General features: G+C 39.7%; 1 protein-coding gene across 1 annotated transcript; it reads right to left on the bottom strand.

The window, feature by feature from the left end:
- Nucleotides 1-1,464: 1,464 nt before the first annotated feature.
- Nucleotides 1,465-21,099, bottom strand: LOC132818526 (riboflavin-binding protein-like). Its single transcript, XM_060829586.1, has 6 exons — nt 20,955-21,099; nt 19,821-19,920; nt 14,103-14,231; nt 13,196-13,304; nt 4,235-4,487; nt 1,465-1,544 (listed from the first exon to the last, which is right to left on the bottom strand). Exons 1-5 carry the CDS (start codon nt 21,097-21,099, stop codon nt 4,254-4,256), a joined length of 717 nt encoding a protein of 238 aa, XP_060685569.1. The 3' UTR covers nt 1,465-1,544; nt 4,235-4,253.
- Between the last annotated feature and the right edge of the window lie 5,123 nt (nt 21,100-26,222).

The raw sequence follows: 26,222 nt of genomic DNA, 5'->3' as shown, positions 1-26,222 counted from the left end.
CTAGCCTGTTCAACATCTCCCTATTACTCATAGCCTCCAAGCCTGGCAACATCCTTGTAAATCTTTTCTGAACCCTCTCAAGTTTCACAACATCTTTCAGATAAGAAGGAGACCAGAATTCCATGCAATATTCCAACAGTGGCCTAACCAATGTCCTGTACAGCCGCAGCATGACCTCCCAACTCCTGTACTCTGACCAATAAAGGAAAGCATACCAAACACCTTCTTCGCTATCCTATCTACCTGCAACTCCACTTTCAAGGAGCTATGAACCTGCACTCCAAGATCTCTTTGTTCAGCAACACTCCATAGGACCTTACCATTCAGTGTATAAGTTCTGCTAAAATTTGCTTTCCCAAAATGCAGCACCTTACATTTATCTAAATTAAACTCCATCTGCCACTTCTCAGCCCGTTGTACTCTGAGGTAATCCTCTTCGCTTTCCACTACGCCTCCAATTTTGGTGTCATTAGCAAACTTACTAACTTTCATGCTCACATCCAAATCCCTTCTGCAAATGGACTGCATCTGTTCAGAAAGAGGACCATCTTCTCAAGAGTCACTAGAAATAGGCAGTAAATGTTGGCCCGTTTAATTGTTCAGATGGAGGTTTTAAAGTTGATTTAACTCCTGATCTTATGAGCAATATAAGTTTTTCCTGATCCAGGGTTCATGTGAGTTGCATTTGAACAGCCTTTACTATCGTGAAAGGAAAGTTCCATTCCTAAAAAAAGTCAAAATGTTTTCACCTCAAGTACTTATTCACTTATAAAAACAAGCAGGCTTGCTTCATTACACTGAGAAAAACAGGTAAATCTTTAATGATCTCTTTGAACTTTCAATCAAACTGTGAACTTGGATCCACTGCTGAGATAGCTACAGGTTGTGGTAAGCAGACAAGGATTAATAATGACAAAATGATAGCACTTTGGGAAATGTCAACAAAGAGTTATTTTAGTTGTCAAAACAATTACAAGTCAAGCCCAGTATTTATGAATTATCCTATCGAAGATCTAATGTGATCTATCTCAGTATTAGCTTGGATATGAGGTGAGTTGTCATGCAAGTTTGAAGGGCTGAAGATGGTGGTGCGATATATGAGGTGGTATGCGGTGAGTGAGCTAAAGGATAAAAGGCACAAAATTTAAGGAAACCATAGGGACAAACTCCCAGATAATGAAAATGGGCAGTTGAAAATACCCTCAGCAGTCCCTTTCAATATCTCAGATGCTGTTATGTGCACATGCTTCCCAGGAGTGAAAATCAGGTGTAACATTTCTCCCAAGATGATGGCAAGGTGAAATGTCCTGACTCATTATGGAATTTAATTATTTGGAAATAAAATAGTGGCAATGTCTCAAACCTACACTGAAAATGAAAATTTAAACATCAAAAAGATGATGGGAATGATTTTCAAAAAATATTTATTTGTATTCTTTATTTGACAAATTTGTTATACATTTGGCTGTTCAAAATATTAAGCCTTTTTCTTTAAGTATATCCATGATCAGCAGCAGTGGAGTCGGTTCTTTGCAGTGCTGTAACTGAAAGGAAGGTACAAATAGCATAATTCTAAACAAAATAAAGCATATTGGAAAGGATCTCATTGGACAGGCATAAAATTAAACAAAAGTATCCAGACAATGTGATTTGATCTGAGAATTATAAACCTCGTTAAGGTTGTAATTAGATGTCCTTGAACTATTTCACTCATTAGCTCACATTGTTCATTTGTTGAACATTGATATTACTCTGTAAATCCTCTTATGCAGAACTAACTTGCATCACAGCTATCATCCTTACTCAGATGAGATGGCTTGATTTGTTGACTTTATTACATAATTTATTTTGAGAACTGAAACATAGCTTAAAAATCCTTGATGTCCTAATATAATTGATTGCTTCCAATATTTATTTTTCCAAATCAGTGTGGAGAACCTGAGCAGCTGGTAGCAACATACATGATCATTCAGATAGAAATTCAGTTCTACTTCCAGGCTTCAAACCTTTTAGGGGATTCAGAATCAGCATCTCCATATTCGCATGAATTAACCTAAAATGTCAAATTGTTCTCTTTGGTACGAAATAGATTATCTCCTTTTTCTCATGTTTATACAGCAGACAATGCTCCTTACATGAATATCATTAGTAGGCTTTGGAAAAATATAGGGCATCATTGATAAACTGGCAAAAACAAATTAATGACTAAATCTAAACTAATGGAGAAAATGAAGACACATGGTGTGCAGGGTGTTCTAGTTAGATGGATAAAGAACTGGTTGAGCAACAGGAGACAGAGAGTAGTAGTTGAAGGGTGTTGCTCGAAATGGAGAAAAGTGACCAGTGGTGTTCCACAGGGATCAGTGCTGGGGCTATTGTTGTTTATAATATACATAAATGATCTGGAAGAGGGCATTGTTGGTCTGATCAGTAAGTTTGCAGATGACACGAAGATTGGTGGAGTACCAGAAATCATAGAGGAGAAAGTGAGGTCTGCAGATGCTGGAGATCAGAGCTGAAAATGTGTTGCTGGAAAAGCGCAGCAGGTCAGGCAAGCATCCAAGGAACAGGAGATTCGACGTTTCGGGCATAAGCCCTTCTTCAGGAACGAGGAAAGTGTGTCCAACAGGCTAAGATAAAAGGTAGGGAGGAGGGACTTGGGGGAGGGGCGATGGAGATGCAATAGGTGGAAGGAGGTCAAGGTGAGGGTGATAGGCCGGAGTGGGGTGGGGGGCGGAGAGGTCAGGAAGAAGATTGCAGGTTAGGAAGGTGGTGCTCAGTTCGAGGGATTTGACTGAGACAAGGTGGGGGGAGGGGAAATGAGGAAACTGGAGAAATCTGAGTTCATCCCTTGTGGTTGGAGGGTTCCCAGGCGGAAGATGAGGTGCTCTTCCTCTAACCGTCGTGTTGTTATGGTCTGGCGATGGAGGAGTCCAAGGACCTGCATGTCCTTGGTGGAGTGGGAGAGGGAGTTAAAGTGTTGAGCCACGGGGTGGTTGGGTTGGTTGGTCCAGGTGTCCCAGAGGTGTTCTCTGAAATGTTCCGCAAGTATAGGGGACTGTCAAAGAATACAGGAAGACTGGAGAGTTGAGTGGAGAATTGGCAGATGAGTTCAATCCAGGCAAATGTGAGGTGATGCATTTTGGGATGTCTAATTCTAGAGTGAACTATACAGTAAACAGAAGCGCCTTGGGAAAAGTTGATGGGCAGAGAGATCTGGGCGTTCAGGTCCATTGTACCCTGAAGGTGGCTGCACAGGTGGATAGAGTGGTCAAGAAGGCATATGGTACGTTTGCCTTCATCGGACGGGTATTGAGTATAAGAGCTGGCAGATCATGTAAAAGTCGTACAAGGCTTTGGTTCGGCTGCATTTAGAATACTGTGTACAGTTCTGGTCGCCACATTACCAAAAGGATGTGGATGCTTTGGAGGGGGTGTAGAGAAGGTTTATGAGGATGTTGCCTGGTATGGAAGGTGCTAGCTATGAAGAGAGGTTGAGTAGGTTAGGATTGTTTTCATTAGAAAAAAGGAGATCGAGGGGGAACTGATTGTAGTCTACAAAATCATGAAGGGTATAGACATGGTAGAGATAAGATTTTTCCCGGGGTGTAGGATTCAATAACGCTTTCAAGGTGAAACGTTTAAGGGGAATATATGTGGCAAGTACTTTTCACATAGGGTGGTAGGTGTCTGTAACATGTTGCCAACAGAGGTAGTAAAGGCAGGCACGGTAGATTCATTTAAGATGTGTCTGGACAGTTGCGTGAGTAGGTGGGGAGCTGAGGGATACAGATGCTTAGGAATTGGGCGACTGGTTTAGACAGTGGATTTGGATCGGCGCAGGCTTGGAGGGCCGAATGACCTGTTCCTGGGTGTAAATTTTCTTTGTCCTTTGTTCATTGTCTGGGAATAAGACACTTGAAAAATTGTGTTAAAAGACCAAGCAAGGAAGATGCAAATAATTTATGAAATGGGATTCAGGAATTGTGCCATTCTTTTCTGGTCCATTCCTGAGAAACATACTAGGAATAAAAATGGTAAGAAAAGCCCAAAGCAATGGATGTCGGAGTAAGCTGGGGAGAATATGTACAATTGGGAAACATCACAGCCACACTTAACACCGACTTGATCCATTCAAGTCAAATGATCATGGCCACGACATTTAAAACAGTAAATGTAAATAGTTTAATAAATAGAGAGAAGTTTAATCGGAATGCATATGTTAAGTACTTACACTATTGTATCCCTTTTTCCTACTTTTTCACATCTTGCCTTTCATTCAGATTTTTGAGCCTTCGCTGACAGAAAGGTACTTGCGCAAGTTCTGTATGCATTTCACCTGGAGCTGGTGTTCCTCTACTGAGGATCATTTGTTGGATCATATCACTGTCATCATCATCCATCATCAGACAACGACATGGATATGAAGTCACATTGAATGTCACACCCCACATATTATTACAGAGGTCCTTTCCATTCTTGTACATCTGCAGAAAAGAATTCACAAATAGATGGTTATCATATCTTCAAAAATATTCCTCAGTGGTGAAGGTTGACCCTAAGCAGTGTTTGGACCAAAAACAGGGTCAAATTTCCAATCTGCTGAAGGAAACGTTTTCTTGAAACAAGTTAAACACTGTTATGTACAATAATGGAATAATGATTGCTATTGGTGAGAAATGTTTTAACTTTTTATCGTGAAGGCTGGAATTGAAACTTCTAAAAGTTCAGGATAAGGGGTTACCATTATCCTGGGTTCCCTATCTGAGCCAATTCAAATTTAAGTTCTTGATATATGGAAACTGCCAGTTTCTCCCCCTTTTTCCTGAGCTGGTAATGCTTATAACTGCTGTCTGCTGCTCTCCATTATCACAAAACAATCAAACTATGGTATTGGAGCAAAGTTCCCAGCCTCTCTTGTGACGTGAAACCTATCTCTTGGTTGAATGTGATTAGACTGCACAGCTACAAGCAGTTCCAAATGTACTTTGGAAGTCAATATAAAATCCCAGTGATCATCAGATCTGGCACTTTCTAAGCTCAGCCTCAACGAAACATAACATAAAGCCAAATGTTTAATTTCTTATCAAAAACAGAAAAGATACAATTAAACAGTTTCATTTTTGTAATGCCTTACTGTATTTCGGAAATGCTCCAAAATACTGTGCAGTTACTTTGAAATACAATTGTGGTGTTCTGTATAGACAAACAATAGTGATTGTGTATGAAAATTCCAGAAGAACATCGAAATGAATGACTCAAATGCTTTCAGGTACACAGAGATATGGTGGATGAGATAAGGGCAGATATTGAACAATAAACTGCTTTATTTCACTGAAAGGAGGTCACCATAACAGACAAACAATCAAGGCAAAATAGTATTTAATTTATTCTTTCCTTAAAAAAAGAGGAGCAAGTAAAGATCTATGGTATTGTTGTGGATTGCTATACTTTGATAATACTCCCAGTTACTAAAATTGATGTCATCCATTTTACACTCCAGCTCCTGGCCGTGTCTGTGTGATTATTACTGAATGGTTACAGCACAGGAGGCCACTGGGTCCATCATGTCTATGCTGTCTCTCTTAAGGAGAATTTACCTTGTGTCACTTCTTTTGGCTTCTCGCCATAGCCCAGTACATTCTTCCTTTTCAGATAACCTTTCAAATGCCTCACATGATCCCATCTTCACCACATTCTCAGGCAGTGTTTTCCAGATTGTTGCTGCATGAAAAAGCTTTTCCTCGTGTTGCTACTGGTTCTTTTGCCAACCACAATAATTGTGTCTCCTTGATCTCAATGCATTCATCAATAGCAACAGTTTTACCTCATCTACTCCGTCCAGACCCCAGGATTTTACCACATTTACTCTGTCCAGATCCCACATGATTTTGTACACCACTATCAAATTTCCTTTCACTCTTGTCTTCTCTGAGAAAGACATTTCTAACTTCTCTAATTTAAAAACACACCATTCCCTAGAATCTTTTTTCCATTTTCTCATGTCTTCACATCCTTCTTATTGTGTAATGCACAGCACTGAACACAGTACTTCAGTTGAGGCTGAAACAACTTTCTATACAAATTTAATGTAAGTTTGTTACTTTGATACTCTATACCCCAGAATGCTGTTAGCTTTATTTGTTGCTTTCTCAACCAACTGTCATTTTAATGATGGGAATATATCTCTATGTCTCTCTGCTCCTCCTGTACCCCATTTCAAATAGTGCACTTTATTTATTGTTTCCTCTCCATATTCTCTCTATGAAAACGAACCACTTCACTTTCCAAGATAATGGCTTCCTTGAAGAAGCTCTCTTCCTCCCTCTACAAGGATTTCAGTGAGTCCCTCTCTCACTGCACCCCCCAGGTCATCTCCTCTGCACAGAAGCCACCTATCCCACCTCCATCGCCCCTCCCCCTAGTCCCTCCTCCCTACCTTTTATCTCAGCCTGCTTGGCTCTCTCTCTCTTATTCCTGATGAAGGGCTTATGCTCGAAACGTTGAATTCTCTATTCCTGAGATGCTGCCTAACCTGCTGTGCTTTGACCAGCAACACATTTGCAGCTGTGATCTCCAGCATCTGCAGACCTCATTTTTTACTCGAAGATTTTAACCTACTGCGAATCCTCTTACAAGGATGCCTTCCTTGAAGAAGCTCTCTTCCTCCCTCTACAAGGATTTCAGTGAGTCCCTCTCTCACTGCACCCCCCAGGTCATCTCCTCTGCACAGAAGCCACCTATCCCACCTCCATCGCCCCTCCCCCTAGTCCCTCCTCCCTACCTTTTATCTCAGCCTGCTTGGCTCTCTCTCTCTTATTCCTGATGAAGGGCTTATGCTCGAAACGTCGAATTCTCTATTCCTGAGATGCTGCCTAACCTGCTGTGCTTTGACCAGCAACACATTTGCAGCTGTGATCTCCAGCATCTGCAGACCTCATTTTTTACTCGAAGATTTTAACCTACTGCGAATCCTCTTACAAGGATGCCTTCCTTGAAGAAGCTCTCTTCCTCCCTCTACAAGGCTTTCAGTGAGTCCCTCTCTCACTGCACCCCCCAGGTCATCTCCTCTGCACAGAAGCCACCTATCCCACCTCCATCGCCCCTCCCCCTAGTCCCTCCTCCCTACCTTTTATCTCAGCCTGCTTGGCTCTCTCTCTCTTATTCCTGATGAAGGGCTTATGCTCGAAACGTCGAATTCTCTATTCCTGAGATGCTGCCTAACCTGCTGTGCTTTGACCAGCAACACATTTGCAGCTGTGATCTCCAGCATCTGCAGACCTCATTTTTTACTCGAAGATTTTAACCTACTGCGAATCCTCTTACAAGGATGCCTTCCTTGAAGAAGCTCTCTTCCTCCCTCTACAAGGATTTCAGTGAGTCCCTCTCTCACTGCACCCCCCAGGTCATCTCCTCTGCACAGAAGCCACCTATCCCACCTCCATCGCCCCTCCCCCTAGTCCCTCCTCCCTACCTTTTATCTCAGCCTGCTTGGCTCTCTCTCTCTTATTCCTGATGAAGGGCTTATGCTCGAAACGTCGAATTCTCTATTCCTGAGATGCTGCCTAACCTGCTGTGCTTTGACCAGCAACACATTTGCAGCTGTGATCTCCAGCATCTGCAGACCTCATTTTTTACTCGAAGATTTTAACCTACTGCGAATCCTCTTACAAGGATGCCTTCCTTGAAGAAGCTCTCTTCCTCCCTCTACAAGGATTTCAGTGAGTCCCTCTCTCACTGCACCCCCCAGGTCATCTCCTCTGCACAGAAGCCACCTATCCCACCTCCATCGCCCCTCCCCCTAGTCCCTCCTCCCTACCTTTTATCTCAGCCTGCTTGGCTCTCTCTCTCTCATTCCTGATGAAGGGCTTATGCTCGAAACGTCGAATTCTCTATTCCTGAGATGCTGCCTAACCTGCTGTGCTTTGACCAGCAACACATTTGCAGCTGTGATCTCCAGCATCTGCAGACCTCATTTTTTACTCGAAGATTTTAACCTACTGCGAATCCTCTTACAAGGATGCCTTCCTTGAAGAAGCTCTCTTCCTCCCTCTACAAGGATTTCAGTGAGTCCCTCTCTCACTGCACCCCCCAGGTCATCTCCTCTGCACAGAAGCCACCTATCCCACCTCCATCGCCCCTCCCCCTAGTCCCTCCTCCCTACCTTTTATCTCAGCCTGCTTGGCTCTCTCTCTCTTATTCCTGATGAAGGGCTTATGCTCGAAACGTCGAATTCTCTATTCCTGAGATGCTGCCTAACCTGCTGTGCTTTGACCAGCAACACATTTGCAGCTGTGAATACATGTTAGCCACCTTTAAAATTAATGAATGACTGTCTCCCCACCATAGCTATTAGACATGAGGTGAGACAGTAATGAGGCTTATTACTGGCTCAAAATACATTTGAACAATGAGATTCCACAAATTGGCTTGTCGGCTTTAATACACGTTTGTAATTCTTGTAACTTGTTCCTTTAAACTGAGTTCATGTGCAGTACAAAGTAACCCTGAAGGATTCTGCAGGTAAAGAGCAGGAAGTTCAGAGGGGATTTGAGGAAAAGGTTTTTCACCCGGAAGGTTTTGGTTAGCTGGAACTCACTGCTTAAAGGGTGGTAGGGTAAGGACTCTGAAGATATTGAACACTGCTTGGGTGAACACTTGAAATGCTGTAACATACAAGGCTACAGTCCAGTGCTGGAAAATGGAATCAGAATAGATGGATCATTGATGGATTGTGCAGACACAATGGGATGAAGGACCCCCTTCTATGCTGTCAAAAGCTAATGATATTGGTGCAACTGCAGGATCCTTGAATTATAGCCTTGAATGTGTCCCTCTGCTGTATTTAAAAACATTGATGAGGGCAGTAATTTCACATTTTCAGATCAATATACAAAAACGTTACAAAATTGTTGACATAAAATGAAAATATCAACAGGTGAGGCAACATTTGTGTTATTACAATTTTGTGACAAAATGTACTGGTTTTCTCTGAAGATGTTGCCTGACCTGTTGAGTTTTTCTGCATTTTTGTATTAATTCAGATTTCCAGCATCTGCTGTACTTTGCAAGTTCTTGATGACTTAATACTTTGCTGTGTGTAACTGGGAATAATTTGGAGAGTGCACCTGGAGGCAACTGCAATATTGATAGATTCTAGATTGGACTCTGCCTCAGAGCAGTTTTAAAGGCATGTATACAGCAAGTCACAGGAGTTATATAGAGATATTTGGATTCAGTTCAGAATATTAAATTCCTGTTGCAGGAGCTAATATTCTGTCTTGTGTGAGCTCTGATACTTGATGCAAGCTAAAAAATAAGTGCTCTGCAAGAACGTCAAGTTGAGATATCTGTTTGTTACATTGTGAGAGATAAATCCTGGTAAAGAGGCCAGTTTTGTCCATATTTTACATATTCTATAGCCATCTGGCCCATACAATGTCATGGACCAGATGTTTTGAACTTATATCAATCATTTGTAACTCACATTTGTTACATGTCTATTTTATACAACAGGCAATATATATACAGTAGCGCCTCGACATACAAACGATCCTGTTCATGTACAAATCGGTTTAGGAACAGGATTGTACGTAAAACTTTGCTTCAACATATGTACAAAATTCAAGATACGAACGCAGGTTCTGCTTTGCTACGCTCTTGTTGAACGCAAAAGCTCTCAGGCCCCGTGTGATCACATTCAGTTCGTCTTTGGCGCGTGCGCTGTGAACAGCCGTCCAAGCATTCTTACGCTATCCAAACAATGGGAAAAATTGATTCAGTTCACGAACTTTTTGGTTCGCGAACCGGGTCCTGGAACGGATTAAGTTCGTAAGTCGAGGCGCTACTGTAATGCTAAGAAAATGAATCATACTGAATAATGTGAAATAGCTCTGGCAGACACACATGCTCATTTCTACAGTGATAATCTTTGCACCTACAGAGTAAAGATATAGCTGTTAGATCTGCAATCAAATTTATTATTTCCACCCAAGTTTAGTCAAGTCATAGAGTCTTTAAATCCTTGGAGAAACAACAACAGAATGCAATTATAGTCATCTATCTAATGTATAGCTGTACCTCTGTTTTTTGCTATTTTCTTATAAGAGTACAGGATTATTTTAGTTGGTTAGACAGCTAGCATGTCAGTGTGATTAATGCCAACACAGGAGAGTCATAGAGCTGTTCAACATGGAATAGACCATTCCATCCAGCTCATTCATGCCAACCAGATGTCCTAAATAAAACTGGTCCCATTTGTCAGCATCTAGCCCTCCCTTCCTATTCATATGCCCATTCAGATGCCTTTAAAATGTTGTAATTGTACCAGCCTCCACCACTTCCTCTGGCAGCTGATTCCATACATGGATCACGTCTGCGTCAAAAAGTTGCCCCTTAGGTCCCTTTTAATCTTTCCCCTCTCACCCTAAGCCTATACCCTCTGGGTTTGGATACCCCCACGTCGGGAAAACACTTTGGCTATTCACCCTATCCATGCAATCCCTCTTCCAGCGAACGCAAATTCAGGACCTGCCTTTATGCCCTGCCCATAGGAAAACATATCATGGTAGTTTGCTATGTTTTGGTGAATAATCACCAATGATCTGCCTTCAGGCAAATACCTCAAGAAGAAGGAAGAGTACACTGCTCATGGTTGAATATGTGTGAAGACAGTCCTTTAGCAAGGTCATGTATGCCACTGGATGAGAGAAGTAGGAGAATTGAGTGCATTTGGTCTCTGACTGCTTCGGAATCTGAGGAGATGTGAATGGTGTTGAACATTCCCACTTTTGACTTTATGATTGAAAGAATGTCATTCATGAAGATGTTGGGCCGAGGACTCTACCTTGAAGATGGGATTTGTCCTGCTTTTAGTGAACAGGACATACCTGGGAAATTTTCCACATTGTCAAGTAAATGCCAGTGTTGTAGCTGTACAGGAACAGCTTGACTGGATGTAGCAAGTTCTGAACAGAAGTCTTCAGTGCCATTGCCAGAATGTAGTCAAGGCCCGTGGCCTTTAGAGTGTTGAATTCCCCCAGCCATTTTTTTATATCATGTGGAGTGAATCAAATTGACTGTAGACCAGCTTCTGGGATGTTTGGGTCCTCTGGAGGGAGCTGTGATGCATCATCCACTTATTCCTGGCTGAAGTTTGTTGCAAGTGCTTTAACCTTTTCACTGATATAGGAGGTTTTAAAGGGAAGTTAAAAGGTAGGGGTGTAGCATTATTGGTAAGGGAGTTAATTCCTGTTACAGAGTTAATTACAACTGTAAGATGGGATCATCAGATGAGGCAATCTGGGGCAAGCTTAGAAATCATAAAGGGGGGCAGTTACACTGCCAGGAATGCAGTCTAGAACCCCAAAGATTTGGGGTGTGGATTTTGGGGGACACAGACATCTACAAATAAACATATAGGCACACATCTGGTGCAAAAACGACAGGACAATAACAGTTGGGGTCTTCAGTTATCTTAATATCAACTAGGGTACAAAAGTTTTGAAAAGCACAGAGAGTAAGCCTTCCACATGTCTTAGCCAGAAGGTAACAAGCTTGTATTGTTGAGAGGGAGCTGAAAATGTGTTGCTGGTTAAAGCACAGCAGGTCAGGCAGCATCCAAGGAACAGGAAATTCGACGTTTCGGGCAAAAGCCCTTCATCAGGCTTTTGCCCGAAACGTCGAATTTCCTGTTCCTTGGATGCTGCCTGACCTGCTGCGCTTTAACCAGCAACACATTTTCAGCTCTGATCTCCAGCATCTGCAGACCTCACGTTTTACTTGTTGAGGGGGAGTGCAATTTTAAATTTAGTCTTGGGAAATGAAGTTAAGCAAGTGGATGTAGCAATGGGTGACCGCTGTGGAGGTAGTGACCGTAGCACTGCTAGATTTAGAATCATTGTAGAAAAGGACAAAGATAGAGCAGCAGTAAAAGTTTTAATTGGGGGCACACATAGAAAATTAAAAGGAGATCTGTCGAAGGAAGGCTATTAATGGAAAGTGGGGAGATGCTCTGAACATAATTTTCAAATGACCAGTGGTGTGCCACAAGGAACGGTGCTGGGTCCACTACTTTTCATTATTTATATAAATAATTTGGAAGTGAACATAGGAGATATAGTTAGTAAGTTTGCTGATGACACCAAAATTGGAGGTGTAGTAGACAGTGAAGAAGGTTACCTCAGGGTACAACGGGATTTGATAGATGGGCCGAGGATTGGCAGATGGATTTTAAGTTAGAAGAATGTGAGGTGCTGTATTTTGGAAAAGCAATCAGAGCAGGACTTATACACTTAATGGTAAGGCCCTAGGGAGCATTGCTGAACAAAGAGACCTTGGAGTACAGGTTCATAGTTCCTTGAGAAGAGATTTGCAGGTAGATAGGATGGTGAAGAAGGTGTTTAGTATGCTTTCCTTTATTGGACAGAGCATTGATTATAGGAGTTGGGAGGTCATGTTGCGGCTGCACAGGATGTTGGTTAGGCCACTGTTGGAATATTGCGTGCAATTCTGGTCTCCTTCCTATTGGAAGGATATTGTGAAACTTGAAAAAATGAGAAAAGATTAACAAGGATGTTGCCAGGGTTGGAGGATTTGAGCTACAGGGAGAGGCTGAACAGGCTGGGACTGTTTTCCCTGGAGTGTCAGAGCCTGAGGGGTGACCTTATAGAGGTTTATAAAATCATGAGGGGTATGGATAGGATAATTAGATAAGGTCTTATGCCTGGGGTGGGAAAGTCAGAACTAGAGGGCATAGATTTACAGTGACAGGGGAAAAATTTAAAAGGGATCTAAGGGGCAACTTTTTCACGCAAACGGTAGTGTGTGTATGGAATGAGATGCCAGGGAAGTGGTGAGGCAAGTACAATTACAACATCTAAAAGGCATCTGGATGGGTATATGAATAGGAAGGGTTTAGAGGGGTATGGACCAAGTGCTGGCAAATGGGACTAGATTAGGTAGGATATCTGGTCAGTGTGGACGAATTGGAGCAAAGGGTCTGTTTCCATGCTGTACATCTCTATGACTCTATAAGTCAAATTGACTTATAAGACACTTGCCTTCTAATCATAGGAGTGTTATTACTTACAGTATAGTTACAAAGCCAAAATGTGCCCATTACATTACCTGCATTCCCAAATCTGTATGTCAAGTCCACCAACTGTACATTAAAATGTGGTTCTCTTGTTCTTACCTGATGGTATGCAATACATTCATTTCTGCAGTTATTTCCATGATCATCCCATTCCCAATCAGAAATCCAATTTCTGGCACAGGTCAGGTCATTTCTGCAAGCTGCAAACCTATAGAGAAATGTTTATTCATTAATATCTGATTTCACTACCACTGAAAAACTGAACCTTGTTGCACAGGTCAGTTACCATCCAACCAGGATTATTGTCCACTTGCTTGATTTCTCCACAAACCCACAACATTTTTTTTAAGTGACCTGAATAAAACATGTTGGCTTTGTTAATGGAGTACTTTTGTCATTACTTTTAAAGCAGAACAAATACCTTTCACTTTGGATACAAGAGTCACTAAAGAATATAACATTTAAAATATTGCAATATTGACCATTTCCTCAGTCAAACCATATTACTGTTATATATATTTTACATTAGGTGCTTTTGGAAAAATAAAAGCTTGATTTAATATACCACAAAATATCTCACAGCTGACTTGGTGTTATTGAAGTACAGGCAATGTGCTAATAAATAGAAGAAATGCAGTAGCCAATATTTATCCAGCAAACATCCATGGAACATCATTATCATAATGACCAGAAAATCTGTTTCTTTTTGTGATGTTGATTGAAAGATAAGTTTTTGGCCAGGTACATGGGATACTCACAACTCTTCTTCAAAATGGCATGACATGTTCTTTTAGATTCACCCAAGCAACAGGTGGGACTTCAGATGAATGTCTCATCCAAAAATCATCACCTCTCATTATAGCATCTCTCACTACTGTAATGGATTAGCAATGCAGAAAAATGTTTTACTGTCTAACTGAATACCAGTGTTTCACATTAATAAAGGATAAAATGCAATAGAAGCTGGAATTACTTGAAGAGAAAAGAATGTAACAAAAAAACTTACCAGTCATCACAAAAGCTCTGACAGATTGGAGCTGCAAGAATTGAATATGAATTATTGTGATTGATCCAGTTGAAGGCATGAGGTGAGCAATGGTAGAAACAATCTATTTTCTTCATATACTCCTCACATCTAGAGTAATGAAATACATCAGTTAATCAGTAATAACCTTACCATATTTCTTACAATTTATTACAATTTGTTCAATTTTTACTCTCATCATCTTACCAAAGAAGAGTTGACACTTAACATGCCATTGAATACAAGGATCTGGGCCAAGTGGTGGAAAATGGGATTATAATAGTAACGTGGCTGTTTTTGACTGGCTTAGATTTGATGGGCTTAAGGTCCTTTTTCTATGCTGTGGACATCAATGATCCTGTGATGACCTGCTCTCAGAGAGAATAATTTCACCTTATTTGTATCATTATAGTAATAAATGGACTGAAATGGTTCAAGAAGGCAGCTCATTGCCACCTTCTCAACAGCAACTAGGGATGTGCAATAAATGGAAGCCTACTCCCCTGAATTAATTTATTAAAAATATGGCTTATACAGCAAAAATATGATTTTGTTATGGTGCATTTCCAAACATGTTTTGCTATCTATATTTAAATAAATGTGATTTCTTCCTTAAAAAAAATGTATCATTAGCTAGTTACTTGAAGGAGGATTCCTGCTTGACCAGAACTGTATTTCTGCAGATCGTATTGTGTTGTGATTTCAAGTACATCACCATCAATACCAAAATGTATCAATCTGTAAGCAAGTGATAAAATTGTTCTCAACTCCAAAGGATGTTTTCCAGTTTATTAAATGGATCACTGAAGATGACGCTGAACTGCAACATTATGGCATATAAAACATCATCACATTAATATATGCATAATATCATAACTGTAAAAATAACATCTGTTTTACTGTAGTCTAGAAAGGACCATGTCAATGTGATTCTTCAATATGAAGTTTAGCTCAGATGTTAACCTATTTATTTTAATTTGTTTAATCGTCTGCTAAAATATAGTATAATAACCAAGTAGCTTTTAAATATTTATTCTTGGGATGTGGATGTTCATTGCTCATCTATTATTGCCCATGGAGCATTAAATACTAACTCCTAAGATGTTGTTCAAACCTAGCCGTATCTCTTTACCACCTCATTCAATCCCCCCATTGCTTCTGCAATGAAAAATTGCCTGTCCGATAATCACCTATTAATGAGCCACAATCTCAACCAGTGAAACACAGGGCAGACTGCAAAGATTTGGTAACACCACAAATTCCAGACTCTTGCAAATGATTCCACCCATCCCTGACTATTGTCTCAATCTGAACCAGACTGTTTGCAATGTTCCAACTTCCATTTTCATTGACAATATAAAACCTGAAAATGATGGAGAAACTTAACAAATCTGGCAGCATCTGTGAAGCGTTGAAGATTGTGCAACTGGGTTCTTTTCAGATCGCACAGACACATTCTTGTAAATCAAACAATAGCTTTTTTAATAGATATTTTTATTGAAAATTTAACATGTTTTACACGTTTACAGAAGAAAAACTAAAAACAAAACTCCAAGTATAAACATTGATATAAAATTAAATCTTAAATAAATAACAACCAAAATCTATCAAACAGAAAAAAAGAAATACCAAGAGAAAAAAAAACAAAACTCAACTAACTACTCATCTAACCTACAACTTACCAGAGTGTATGATTAAATCTCTGACATTATTCAAGAGAAAAAAAAACGAAGGATAACACAGAAATTGAGTCGTGAAATACATGCTCAGAATGTGTTAACATCAGATCATAACAAAACCCGTATTCGTGCGGGATTCCTCTCCTAAGGGGCCCTGGACCAGCCAGGTTCACCATCTCAATTAAATAAAGGCCCTTGTTAGGATGACTGAGATATCTGTATTTGTGTTATTCAAGAAGGACTGCCATATTTTATGGAATAATTCTGGCTTTGACTTGTCCCCAAGACTTGTCCGGACTTGTCCTACCTGCCTATCTCCTTTTCCACTTATCCATTCCACCCTCTCCTCCCTGACCTATCACCTTCATCCCCTCCCCCACTCACCTATTGTACTCTGTGCTACTTTCTCCCCACCCCCACCCTTCTCTAGCTTATCTCTCCATGCTTCAGGCTCTCTGCTTTTATTCCTGATGAAGGGCTTTTGCCCGAAACGTTGATTTCGCTGCTCGTTGGATGCTGCCTGAACTGCTGTGCTATTCCACCACCACTAATCCAAAATCTGGTTTCCAGCATCTGCAATCATTGTTTTTACCTATATTTGTAAGGAAGTCAGGGGGAGTATATTCCATAAATATTCTGTGCCAATTCGAAAGTCCGTGAGGACCCTCAACACCCAGTTTACCAAAATGTTTTTCCTTGCACAGAAAGAGAGAATGGACAATAATCTCTTCCCTGTCGTAATTTCAGGTATTCTTTATCCAATAAATGTGTCTCCTATAGGAGAGCTATATCAACCCTTTCTTTCTTGAGGTTTGATAATATTTTCTTCCTTTTGATTGGTGAATTACTCCTCATGATATTCCAGGTGCACCATTTAATCAACTGATTAACCATAATCACCAGGCAAGTCCGAGACCCCTTGGGAGAAGAAATCCTATCCAAAACATCCCGAGCATAGAGCATATAAAATTCACAAAAATAAAGGCTCTTTAATGCACTCAGATCAATATAATAAAAAACTATTTTGAAGTAAAAAAATATAAAATGTATTTAAACGGAGATCTTCCCCCTTGTTCCCAGGGGGCACCACTTCCTTTCCAAAAGCCCATCATAACCTCTCCCAACCAGTGCCCCACCCTTGACCCAGGCAGCCCACAATAGGATAAAGAAAATTCAAATATACTACTGAGCTAGAATTAACAATGAGTACCCTACCCTCCCCCACCTCCCCCCACCCACACCAACATCTGGATATATTAAATATAGTAATACAAAATAACAGGGGAAAACAACTCTGCTCCTAAGGACAGAGATAAAATAGGATAAGGTAACCACCCCCCCCCCGCCCCACCTCCATTAACTAGACCCCCTGGCCTATATATATTAAAAAAGGGGAGAAAATCGCTAAGTGAAGAATAAATAAATAAACCCCTCTCCCCACCCCCCCGGAGAGGATATTAAACAGTAAGGTAATGAAAGGAATAAAAAGGGGGTAAACCAGGGTGGGGAGAGGGCAAACAACATCAATTAACTCTTACAATTTATCTAAGAGAGTCCAAAAATTCCTTGGCCTTCTACAGTGATCTGAAGATATACATGGACCCTTCATGGCTGAAGCGTAGTGTAGCTGGGTAGTGCAAGGAGTACTGAATGTTTAAGTCTCTTAAACACTTATTCGCTTTGTCAAATGCCTTCCTCTTTCAGACCAAAGCTGTGGAAAAGTCCTGAAATAACATAATCTTAGAACCTTTATAAATCATGGCTTGGGATCTTTCCCAAGATTTCTGGAAGATTCCAAGAGCATCTGCCTGTCCTTGTAGCTCTGCAGCCAGAACAGGACTGGGCGGGGGTGTTGGTTTTAGCCGGGCCCGCACACTGCAACCAAGTAGGCCCATTCCACCCCTACCTGGCCTGATCCAGCCTCTAGACTTAACAGCTGTGGAAGCCACTGCTCGAGAAACACTGTAAGCTGGCCTTCTTCTTCCCGTTCGGGAAGGCCCAGCAAACAAATATTTTTTCAACGACCTCGATTGTCGAGGTCATCAGTGTGATTCTCTAAGGTCTGGACTTGCTGTTCGAGAGTCCGGACCCGATCCACGGCCAATTCTGCTATGGTCTCGGAGGTCGCAACCTTTAGCTCTGCCCCTCCGATTCAGCGCTCGATTTCTTCGATGTCTCGGCCATGCTTTTGTAGTGTGGTCGAGAATGAATTCCATAGGCTCTGGGACTCTTCAATGAAGGCGTCAACCTTCACGTCAAGTATTTCCGCGAGGCTCCCCACTGTAGGTAAGTCCCCCAGGGCGACTGCAGACACCTCTGCTGCAGCTGGGGAGGGGCTCCTGCCTGCTGAGAACTGCGGGCTCCTTTCCCCCTAGTCATTTTTACAGGAGACTAGACTGTTTAAATTTAGTACTGAGCAACTAATTACATTAAATAAAAACTATTTTCAATGATTTGGTAAGTGTGGTAGAGGCGGGTGGCCCACTTTGCCCAAGTCTTGGGAGGAGCACGCTAGACTCAGACTTGCTGAGTCACCGCCATCTTGGATCTCCAAACAATAACTCTTACTTGTACAAGAGCTGGTCTTCCTACTGGTGGCAAGGTATTGATACCCTAACTGTCAGTCTGAGAAAAGCAAAAGGTTTCATTACATACATAGCTTTTATACATATCTGGATAGATGCAAATCATTCCATTCAGCAGATGGATCCGGCAATGGGCACGTGAGACATAGTCACAAAATAGTAACAAGATTTACAGAGAACTAAACAAATAAGATGCGGTTACAAATTTACAAATGTAGTAACACCACATTGTGAAAAAAAAACAAAAACAAGAGATCAGATCAGCTCGAACAATGGTCACTACTGCCTGGTCCAATGAGATTACAATTTCAACCCATTAACCCTTAGTAAACAGATGTACTCCCACAGAAGAGAGAAGTGTTTCTAGTCTGATGTGACTTTTCTTCAGAACTGAGAACTGTACATCCATTACATCACCATCTTCTCCTCTGCTGTTTTTCATCTGCCCCTGAAGCCTTCATCTATCTTGAGTCATCTTCAGATTCAGTTATTTCAATGTTGTCTAGGATACTTCTCCTTTTTCAATCGCTATAAACTTCAGCTTGTTGGGAACCTTACCACCTATATCCATTCTCACTCCCCATTCTCCTTATCTATGTTAGGTCCCAAGCCACCAACATAGATAACCTTCTCATTCTTGAGTTTAAATCTCTTCATGGCTATACTCCTCTGTTGTTACCTCCTACAGTCCTTCACTACAGTTGAACTCTCCTTTTTTAGAGTTCTGGTATTCTGTGAATTCCTCTGTCCCTTCCCTTCACCACTGGGGACCATGTTTACAGCCACCTAAGCCCCACGACTCTAAAATCCACTCTCTATAGGACTTCAATAATAACAAAAAACATGGTTTGTTCACCTTTTATAGATTTTCCTTCTCAGCATGGTGTTCCTTTTGTATGTGATCAGAATTTAGCAAATTGTCAAGGGCATTTTGTAATGTTCAAACAACTATATGACCATAAATAGTTGTTGTTGTTAGTATGGAACAGGAGTAACTCATCAGCCAGCCTAGTGAGTGATGGCTAGTCCTATTCCTGAAGAACGTTGGTGAATTAATTGTATTTTTACCGCTTTCTTATAGCTATTGTAGATTCATAGCATCATACAGCATGCAAACAAGACCATTGGCCCACTATGTCTTCCTGACCAACAAGCACCAAGCCATCCTCATCCCATTTACCTGGACTTGGTGTATAGCCTACTTTTCCCTGGCATTTAAAGTGTTCATGGTGTACAAGTTAGCAGATTTTTAAAGCTTTCACTTTCAGAACTTGCTATAGTGGGATTTGAACCCCAGGTTGCTCATCCTGTTTCATAAAGTCTGGCTATTGTCTTCAATGACCACATTTTAGATTAGTTCTATCCAAAGGAAACAAATCCCATTCAAAAGAAATTAAGAATTGTGACATTTTAAAATGAGATATTGGTTGCCTTACCTTGAACTCAGTTGACCACATCTGTTCCAATATGTATTATATACCTTAATGACTGGGGATACAGCCAGTTGTTCAGTGTAGTTAGAAAAGCAACATGAAGCTGTTGAGAGAAAAACAAGTAAATAACTTGGAAACGTAAGTCCATGAGACTTCTCTAAAATTTGCACATGCAGATTTCCTAACCACAGTTAGGAAAATCAGTGATGTTTTCTGAGAAAGTCACAAACTTTGTATGTGAATTTCGCTCACGATCTGCCTGATTCCTTCAAATAGGAATATACAAAATGAAAGATCACTCCAACCTGACTCGATCAAAATCCTTGAACTCCCTCCCCAACATTGTACCTACAATAAATGAACTGCAGTGGTCCAAAAAAGCATCACATTACATCACCATCACTTTCTCAAGGGCAATCAGGGATAGACAATAATTGCTGGCCCAGCCAGCAAATTGCACTTCCCTGAATGAATAAGTATAGAGGAATTCAACACAGGTTTGATGCCTCAAACTGATTATCTGCATATATCATTGTCTTCAGGATAAGGAGATGTAATGGAAGGCATCTCAGTACAAGGAGGGAGGTGCTACAGTCTTTATAACCAGGATACAAAGACACAAGCATAAAATACGGAAGGAATGCAGTTAGTTTATATTTAATTGTACAGGTTAATAATGTGTTGACAAATAGAATTATGTAAGAAATAGAGAAAGGGTGGGCAGTATTGTCCAACCAAGTATGCTTTGCCCTTTGATATAACCATAACTGGATTTCTGTCTTAACTTTATTCCCCTGCCCGATTCCTTACTTCTTTTCTGATTGAAACACTATTATTTTCAGTGAACTGAACTCATCAATGGAGCATCTGCGCACATGGGAAGTTGAGAATTACGAAGCCTCACAACTGTCTGAGTGAAGAAATCCTCCCTTGTCTTAATCCTAAATGACGAACCCATTATCCTTTTGGGCAATATGAGAGAATTGGGTCGATGTTCAACAGAGTCCAAGATTGGCTGGTTGATTGATCTTCTTTGTCTTTTTTATTTTGTGATAAATTTGACATTTAATTTCCCAAAACAGAATCATATAACTGGTAAGATTTTGATTTGGCTTTGGATTAGTAACTTTAACTTACATTGCGAATACAGTTGGCACTCCCTCATGTCTGGTTCAGGACTAGGCATTGCTTTATGATTTATTCCCGATATACAACTGTCTCCATAGCAAGGAATTGCCAGTAGCAATGTTGCAACAGAAACACTCAGAAACGTGATCTGCATGACCACTTGTTTTCAACCTGCAAAAGAAAGCAAAATACAGTAGATGTGAAATTGTAATATGCTTCTTTTAGGTTTCTAGATACTTTTTCCACCTCTAAATCTAGAATCCATTGTTTCTTTATTGTTTCTTTTCTTAATTCCTTTCTTTATTCTCATTTGAAAAAGTCAACAGTTTTATGAGATCTCCACAAGTTTTCAATATCAGTCCAAGTTAATGAATAGAAAGCCTATTTATAATCATGTTCAGATGCTTGATCTAAACTGTGCTTTCATGGGACCTTTCTCATGTTGTATCAAAGCTATCACCTTGATCCAGACTTGTTTATGCGTTTATTGCATTCCAGCTAGAGAAGTAACTCTATAATAGCGCAACATGCACCTTTACAGTGGATATTAAACTAAACTATTTTCCGCACTTGCTGTGACTTCAAAATAATTATTGAATGTAGAACTGTTCTTATCATACCACTGGTCTCAGATCAGTTTCTAACACATTCTAGGAGATAGTGAAGACTGCATATACTGAAGAGTCAGACTCAATAAAGTGTAGCGCTGGAAAAAACAAAGCAGTGAGTCAGCATCTGAGGAGCAGGAGAGTCGATATTTTGGGCAGGACACTTCATCAGGACACATTCTAACACCTTTGGTGATTTAAGTTTATAAGCAATTTGACAATGTTTAGAAATCATTTCTTGCATTTTTAATCCAGAAAGAAATACTCAGATAAATTCAGCACTGAATGCACTAAAAGAGGAAAATCTACAAATATGCCATAAACACAGAATAAAAAGAAACTAAACATAGAAGGAAAAACGAACAGCAAATCAAGAGAGCTGTTTGAAAGCAGGAATAGTTTGAAAGCAGGATTGACAGCAGGAAGAACATGTTGTGAGACATTACAGAAAAAGAAAAAATATGGAAAGGCTCAACAAAATGGAGGAAAATCAAATTACTGGAGACATCATGCAGAAGATTAGGGTGGAACAAAATGTGAAGTGATAGACGCGATGCGGAAGATATATATTGTGTAAAGAAAGAGAGAAGAAAGCCAGAACACAAAGATAGAACACAGTATGCAAAGGCTGAAAATCAGAAACAGGAAGTACAATGTGATAAACAGCAGAGGAAGATGGAACTCAGGCTTCTAAAGTTAAACATATAACAAATATACCAGTCAGAAAATGTTTCAATCCACGCACTATTTTTACACATTTTAGTAAGGTTAGCATTTCAAGAGAAGAAAGAAGATCATCAAATCTTTCTGATATCAAATTGCATCTTTCAAGAATGATAATGGAATTAATTTACCTAACATAAGATTTTTCTTCTCTCCATTTTTAGTTATTTCTCTTTTTATTTCTTGTATCCTTCTCAGAGTAAGTGGGTAGGCAAATATTCCGCTTTCATCTGATTGTCACTCATAAGTTAAAAAGAAATTGGAGGTGCACATTCAGCGCGCTGAGTCTGCTGTATTTGATAAAGTCATGGTTGACCTGATTTTATCTTTAACCTCATTTCCTGCTTGCTCCCAATGATCCCAGATTCCTGTGTCAATAAAAAAATCTGACTAATTCAGCCTTGAACATAGTCAATTACCCAGCCTCCACCGCACAGTGGAAGAGAATTCCAAATACAATTGATACTCCTCTTTTCCATCTTAAATACAAATGCCCTTATTTTTAAATTGTACTCCCAGTTTGAGATTCCCCTACAAGAAGAAACATTTTGTCAGCATGTCTCTATCAAGCCTGTTCTGAATCTTATGTTTCAATAAGATCCCTCTCATTTCTGTAAATTGCAATAATTATTCCACTTTTATTTGTCATAATATATATATAATTTAGATGAGAATATAGAAGGCATGGTTCATATGTTTGCGGATGACACCAAAAGTGAATAAGATCTTCTAAGATTACAAAGCGATTAATTGGGCCAATGGGCTGAAAAGTGGCAGATGGATTTTAATTTGGATAAATGTGAGGTGTTGCATTTTGATAAAATGAACAAGGGGAGGACTTACACAATTAAAGGTAGAGCCTTGGGTACTGTTGTAGGACAGAGAGACTTCAGGGTTCAGGCACATAATTCTTTGAAGTTTGTAACACATATAGATAGGGTGGTTAAGAAGGCATTTAGTACTCATTCATTGCTCAGACCTTTGACTGTAAATTGGGGCATCATTTTGAGGTTATACAAGACGTTGATGAGGTCTCTTCTGGAGTACTTTGTGCATTTCTGGTCGTCCCGTTATAGGAAGGATATTATTAAGCTGGAGAGGGTTCAGAAGAGATTAACCAAGATGACACTGGGAATAGAGGGTTTAAGTTATGAAGAGAGGCTGGATAGGCTGGGACTTTTTTCACTGTAGCGTAAGAGGTTGAAGGGTGAATTTATAGAAGTTTATAAAATCACGAGGGATATAGATAAGGTGAATGGCAGGTATCTTTTTCCTAGGATGGGGAACTTCAAGATGAGGGGGTATATTTTTAAGGTAAGGGGGAAAGATTAAAAAAGACATGAGCAACCTTTTTACAGAGAGTGGTTCGTGCGTGGAATGAACTTCAAAAGAAAATGGTGGACATGAGTACAGGTACAATGTTTAAATGACATTTAAGTAAGTACTGTACATGAATAAGAAATATTTGCAGGGATATGGGCCAAGCGCAGGCAGGTGGGATGTTTAGTTTGGAATTATGGTCAGCATGGATTGGTTGGACCAAAGGGTCTGTTTCCATCCTGTATGATTCTGTTGGCCAAAACCTACTCAGCCTTTCATCTTAAGAAAAACCTTGTCAGGAATCAGTCATGTAAACCATCTCTGAACTATTTTCAATGCAACAAGAAGAAAAACTGCATACAGCAAGTGAGGTGTTGCCAGTGCCCCATATATTTGCAGTAAGACTTTCTTAATTTTATACAACATCCCCCTTGTAATAAAAGCCAACATTCTGTTTGCCTTCATAAATACTTGCTATACCCCTGTCTGCTTACATTTTGTGAATCATTTACATGTCCACCCAAATCTCTCCACACCAGATCATTCTGCACGCTCTCTATTTAAACGGTATAGTGCTTTTCTATTCTGTCAAAGTGGACAAGCTTGCATTTTCCACTCATTCTACTCCACATGGTATATATCACATATCAATTCAGATCTCTTTGCTCTTTGTATCACCTACAAACATGGCTGCAGTTCAGTTAGTTTATGCAAGTTATTGATATAGATCATAAATAACTGAAACTTATCCTTGTGGCACTCCAGTTTGCCAATGTACAAGCGATTTTCATTCGGAAACCAACTCTGACAAAAAGTGATTTGCCTCTTACAAAAAAGTGCTGTAAGAACTAGGAATCTGTCATGTTTGAGTTACATTGTCCTGCTGTTCTTTGGCATATAAATACAAACAATATAAGAAAGTCATTTGATGTTATAAACGGTGCCTACACATTTTCAAAACTCCAACCATACAAAAACTGATTGTCAAAAATAAGATTAATTATTTATTATACACATGAATAAATACAACCTCACTTTAAAATACCAAACTGTAAACTTTAAATTTTAAATAATGTCCACACCAAACATAAGCTGCAGTCATTTTTATTTACATATCAGATCTCACAAGTTTAAGATACTGCCAAAGTAAAAATATGCTCACTTACTGAAGCATTTAATGACAATTTAGCAACTCCTTTAGAACTGCAAAAAACCACAATTATGCGATTGTATCTGAGATCATATGCAATTCTATAACTTTCATATGCAACATTGATAGGCTATGGTTGTAATGGCAACAACTCGAACAGAATCTTACAAATTCTTTAATTTTATTTTCAATCAGCAATCTACCTTTACTTGCACCCTCAATTAATGTTATCAATTGGCTGTCCTCAACTTCACAGTGTCTCTCTGTTTTCAATTTAATTTTCAATACCATTTTAAATATTGTGCATATTTTATTAATACAGATTGCACTATTCTAAAGGTAAAAGATGGACAGTAGCAAAAAAATTCACTTAACTATGCAATAAAAGTGCCATCTACAAGCCAAATAACTTTCAACTGTGTTTTAATATTCTATTCTAAATGCCTTCCTAAAATTTTAGATTACTCTTTCATTCCTGTTACCCAGAATTAATAAGTTTAGCTACATGATAACATTTATGACAAATGATTTCAGATCAATTACCTGCTGTCGTGACAATAGAATTCACCGCTCTCCTACTTCTCTGGTATCAGTCATTTTTATATTCTATCAGATATATGGTCTGTGTCTCTCATTGGTTCATGTATGAGAATGGTGACCTTTACTCTGAGCATACTGACTGAAATTTGGTTAACTTGAAATGATAATGTAATCAATACAAATGTTGACAATGCCTTGGAGATAAAATATTCAGTGTTTTTTCTAAAGCAGCTAAATTATTGCTTCATCGCTTTTGCTGAGCTTTGGAAATTTTGCCTTTTCTGATGCTGAGTAAATAAATTCCTGAAGAAGGGCTTATGCCTGAAACGTCAATTCTCTTGCTCCTTTGATGCTGCCTGACCTGCTGCGCTTTTCCAGCAACACATTTTCAGCTCTAAATAAATTTTCACACAATAAGATCAGGTTCCGCCTTTTTTCTCTCGAAAGCTTGTAATTTCTTTTGATCTTTTCATCTGAAGTCACTTAAGAATACAAGAAAATTACAGCTTTGTGACATCAAGTCAATTTGGTATTAACAATGCTTCAGTAATTTCCAAGTTAGAAAATTGTGGATTCTGTAATATTCTTGACCATGCTGTGCTGCTGAAGCATATTTAGAAAGTCTGCCGAGTTTAAGGAAAACATTAACTGTACTTCAGAAACATGTCACTGCGGCTTCACCCTGCCATAAGGCTGTAAGAGAGTGCTAAATTACATGATATTGCATCGCATTGTGTAATCGTGTACATTGTCCATTTTCTCCTTGACATACAATGATCAGAATTAAGCCCTAATGCTACAAATCTCCATGTTTGTGATTCTACCCATTATAATAGATCTTCCAACAGTCTCTGATTTCAAATTTTTTTTACAGGGACAACCACGTTAATGACAGGTCTATCTAATGGATTTTAGTCCTCTATGTAGTTGGTCAGA

The sequence above is a fragment of the Hemiscyllium ocellatum genome, chromosome 9 (genome assembly GCF_020745735.1).
Source record: "Hemiscyllium ocellatum isolate sHemOce1 chromosome 9, sHemOce1.pat.X.cur, whole genome shotgun sequence".
In the NCBI taxonomy this organism is placed as follows: Eukaryota; Metazoa; Chordata; class Chondrichthyes; order Orectolobiformes; family Hemiscylliidae; genus Hemiscyllium; species Hemiscyllium ocellatum.
This window is presented reverse-complemented; position numbering and strand designations above follow the sequence as displayed.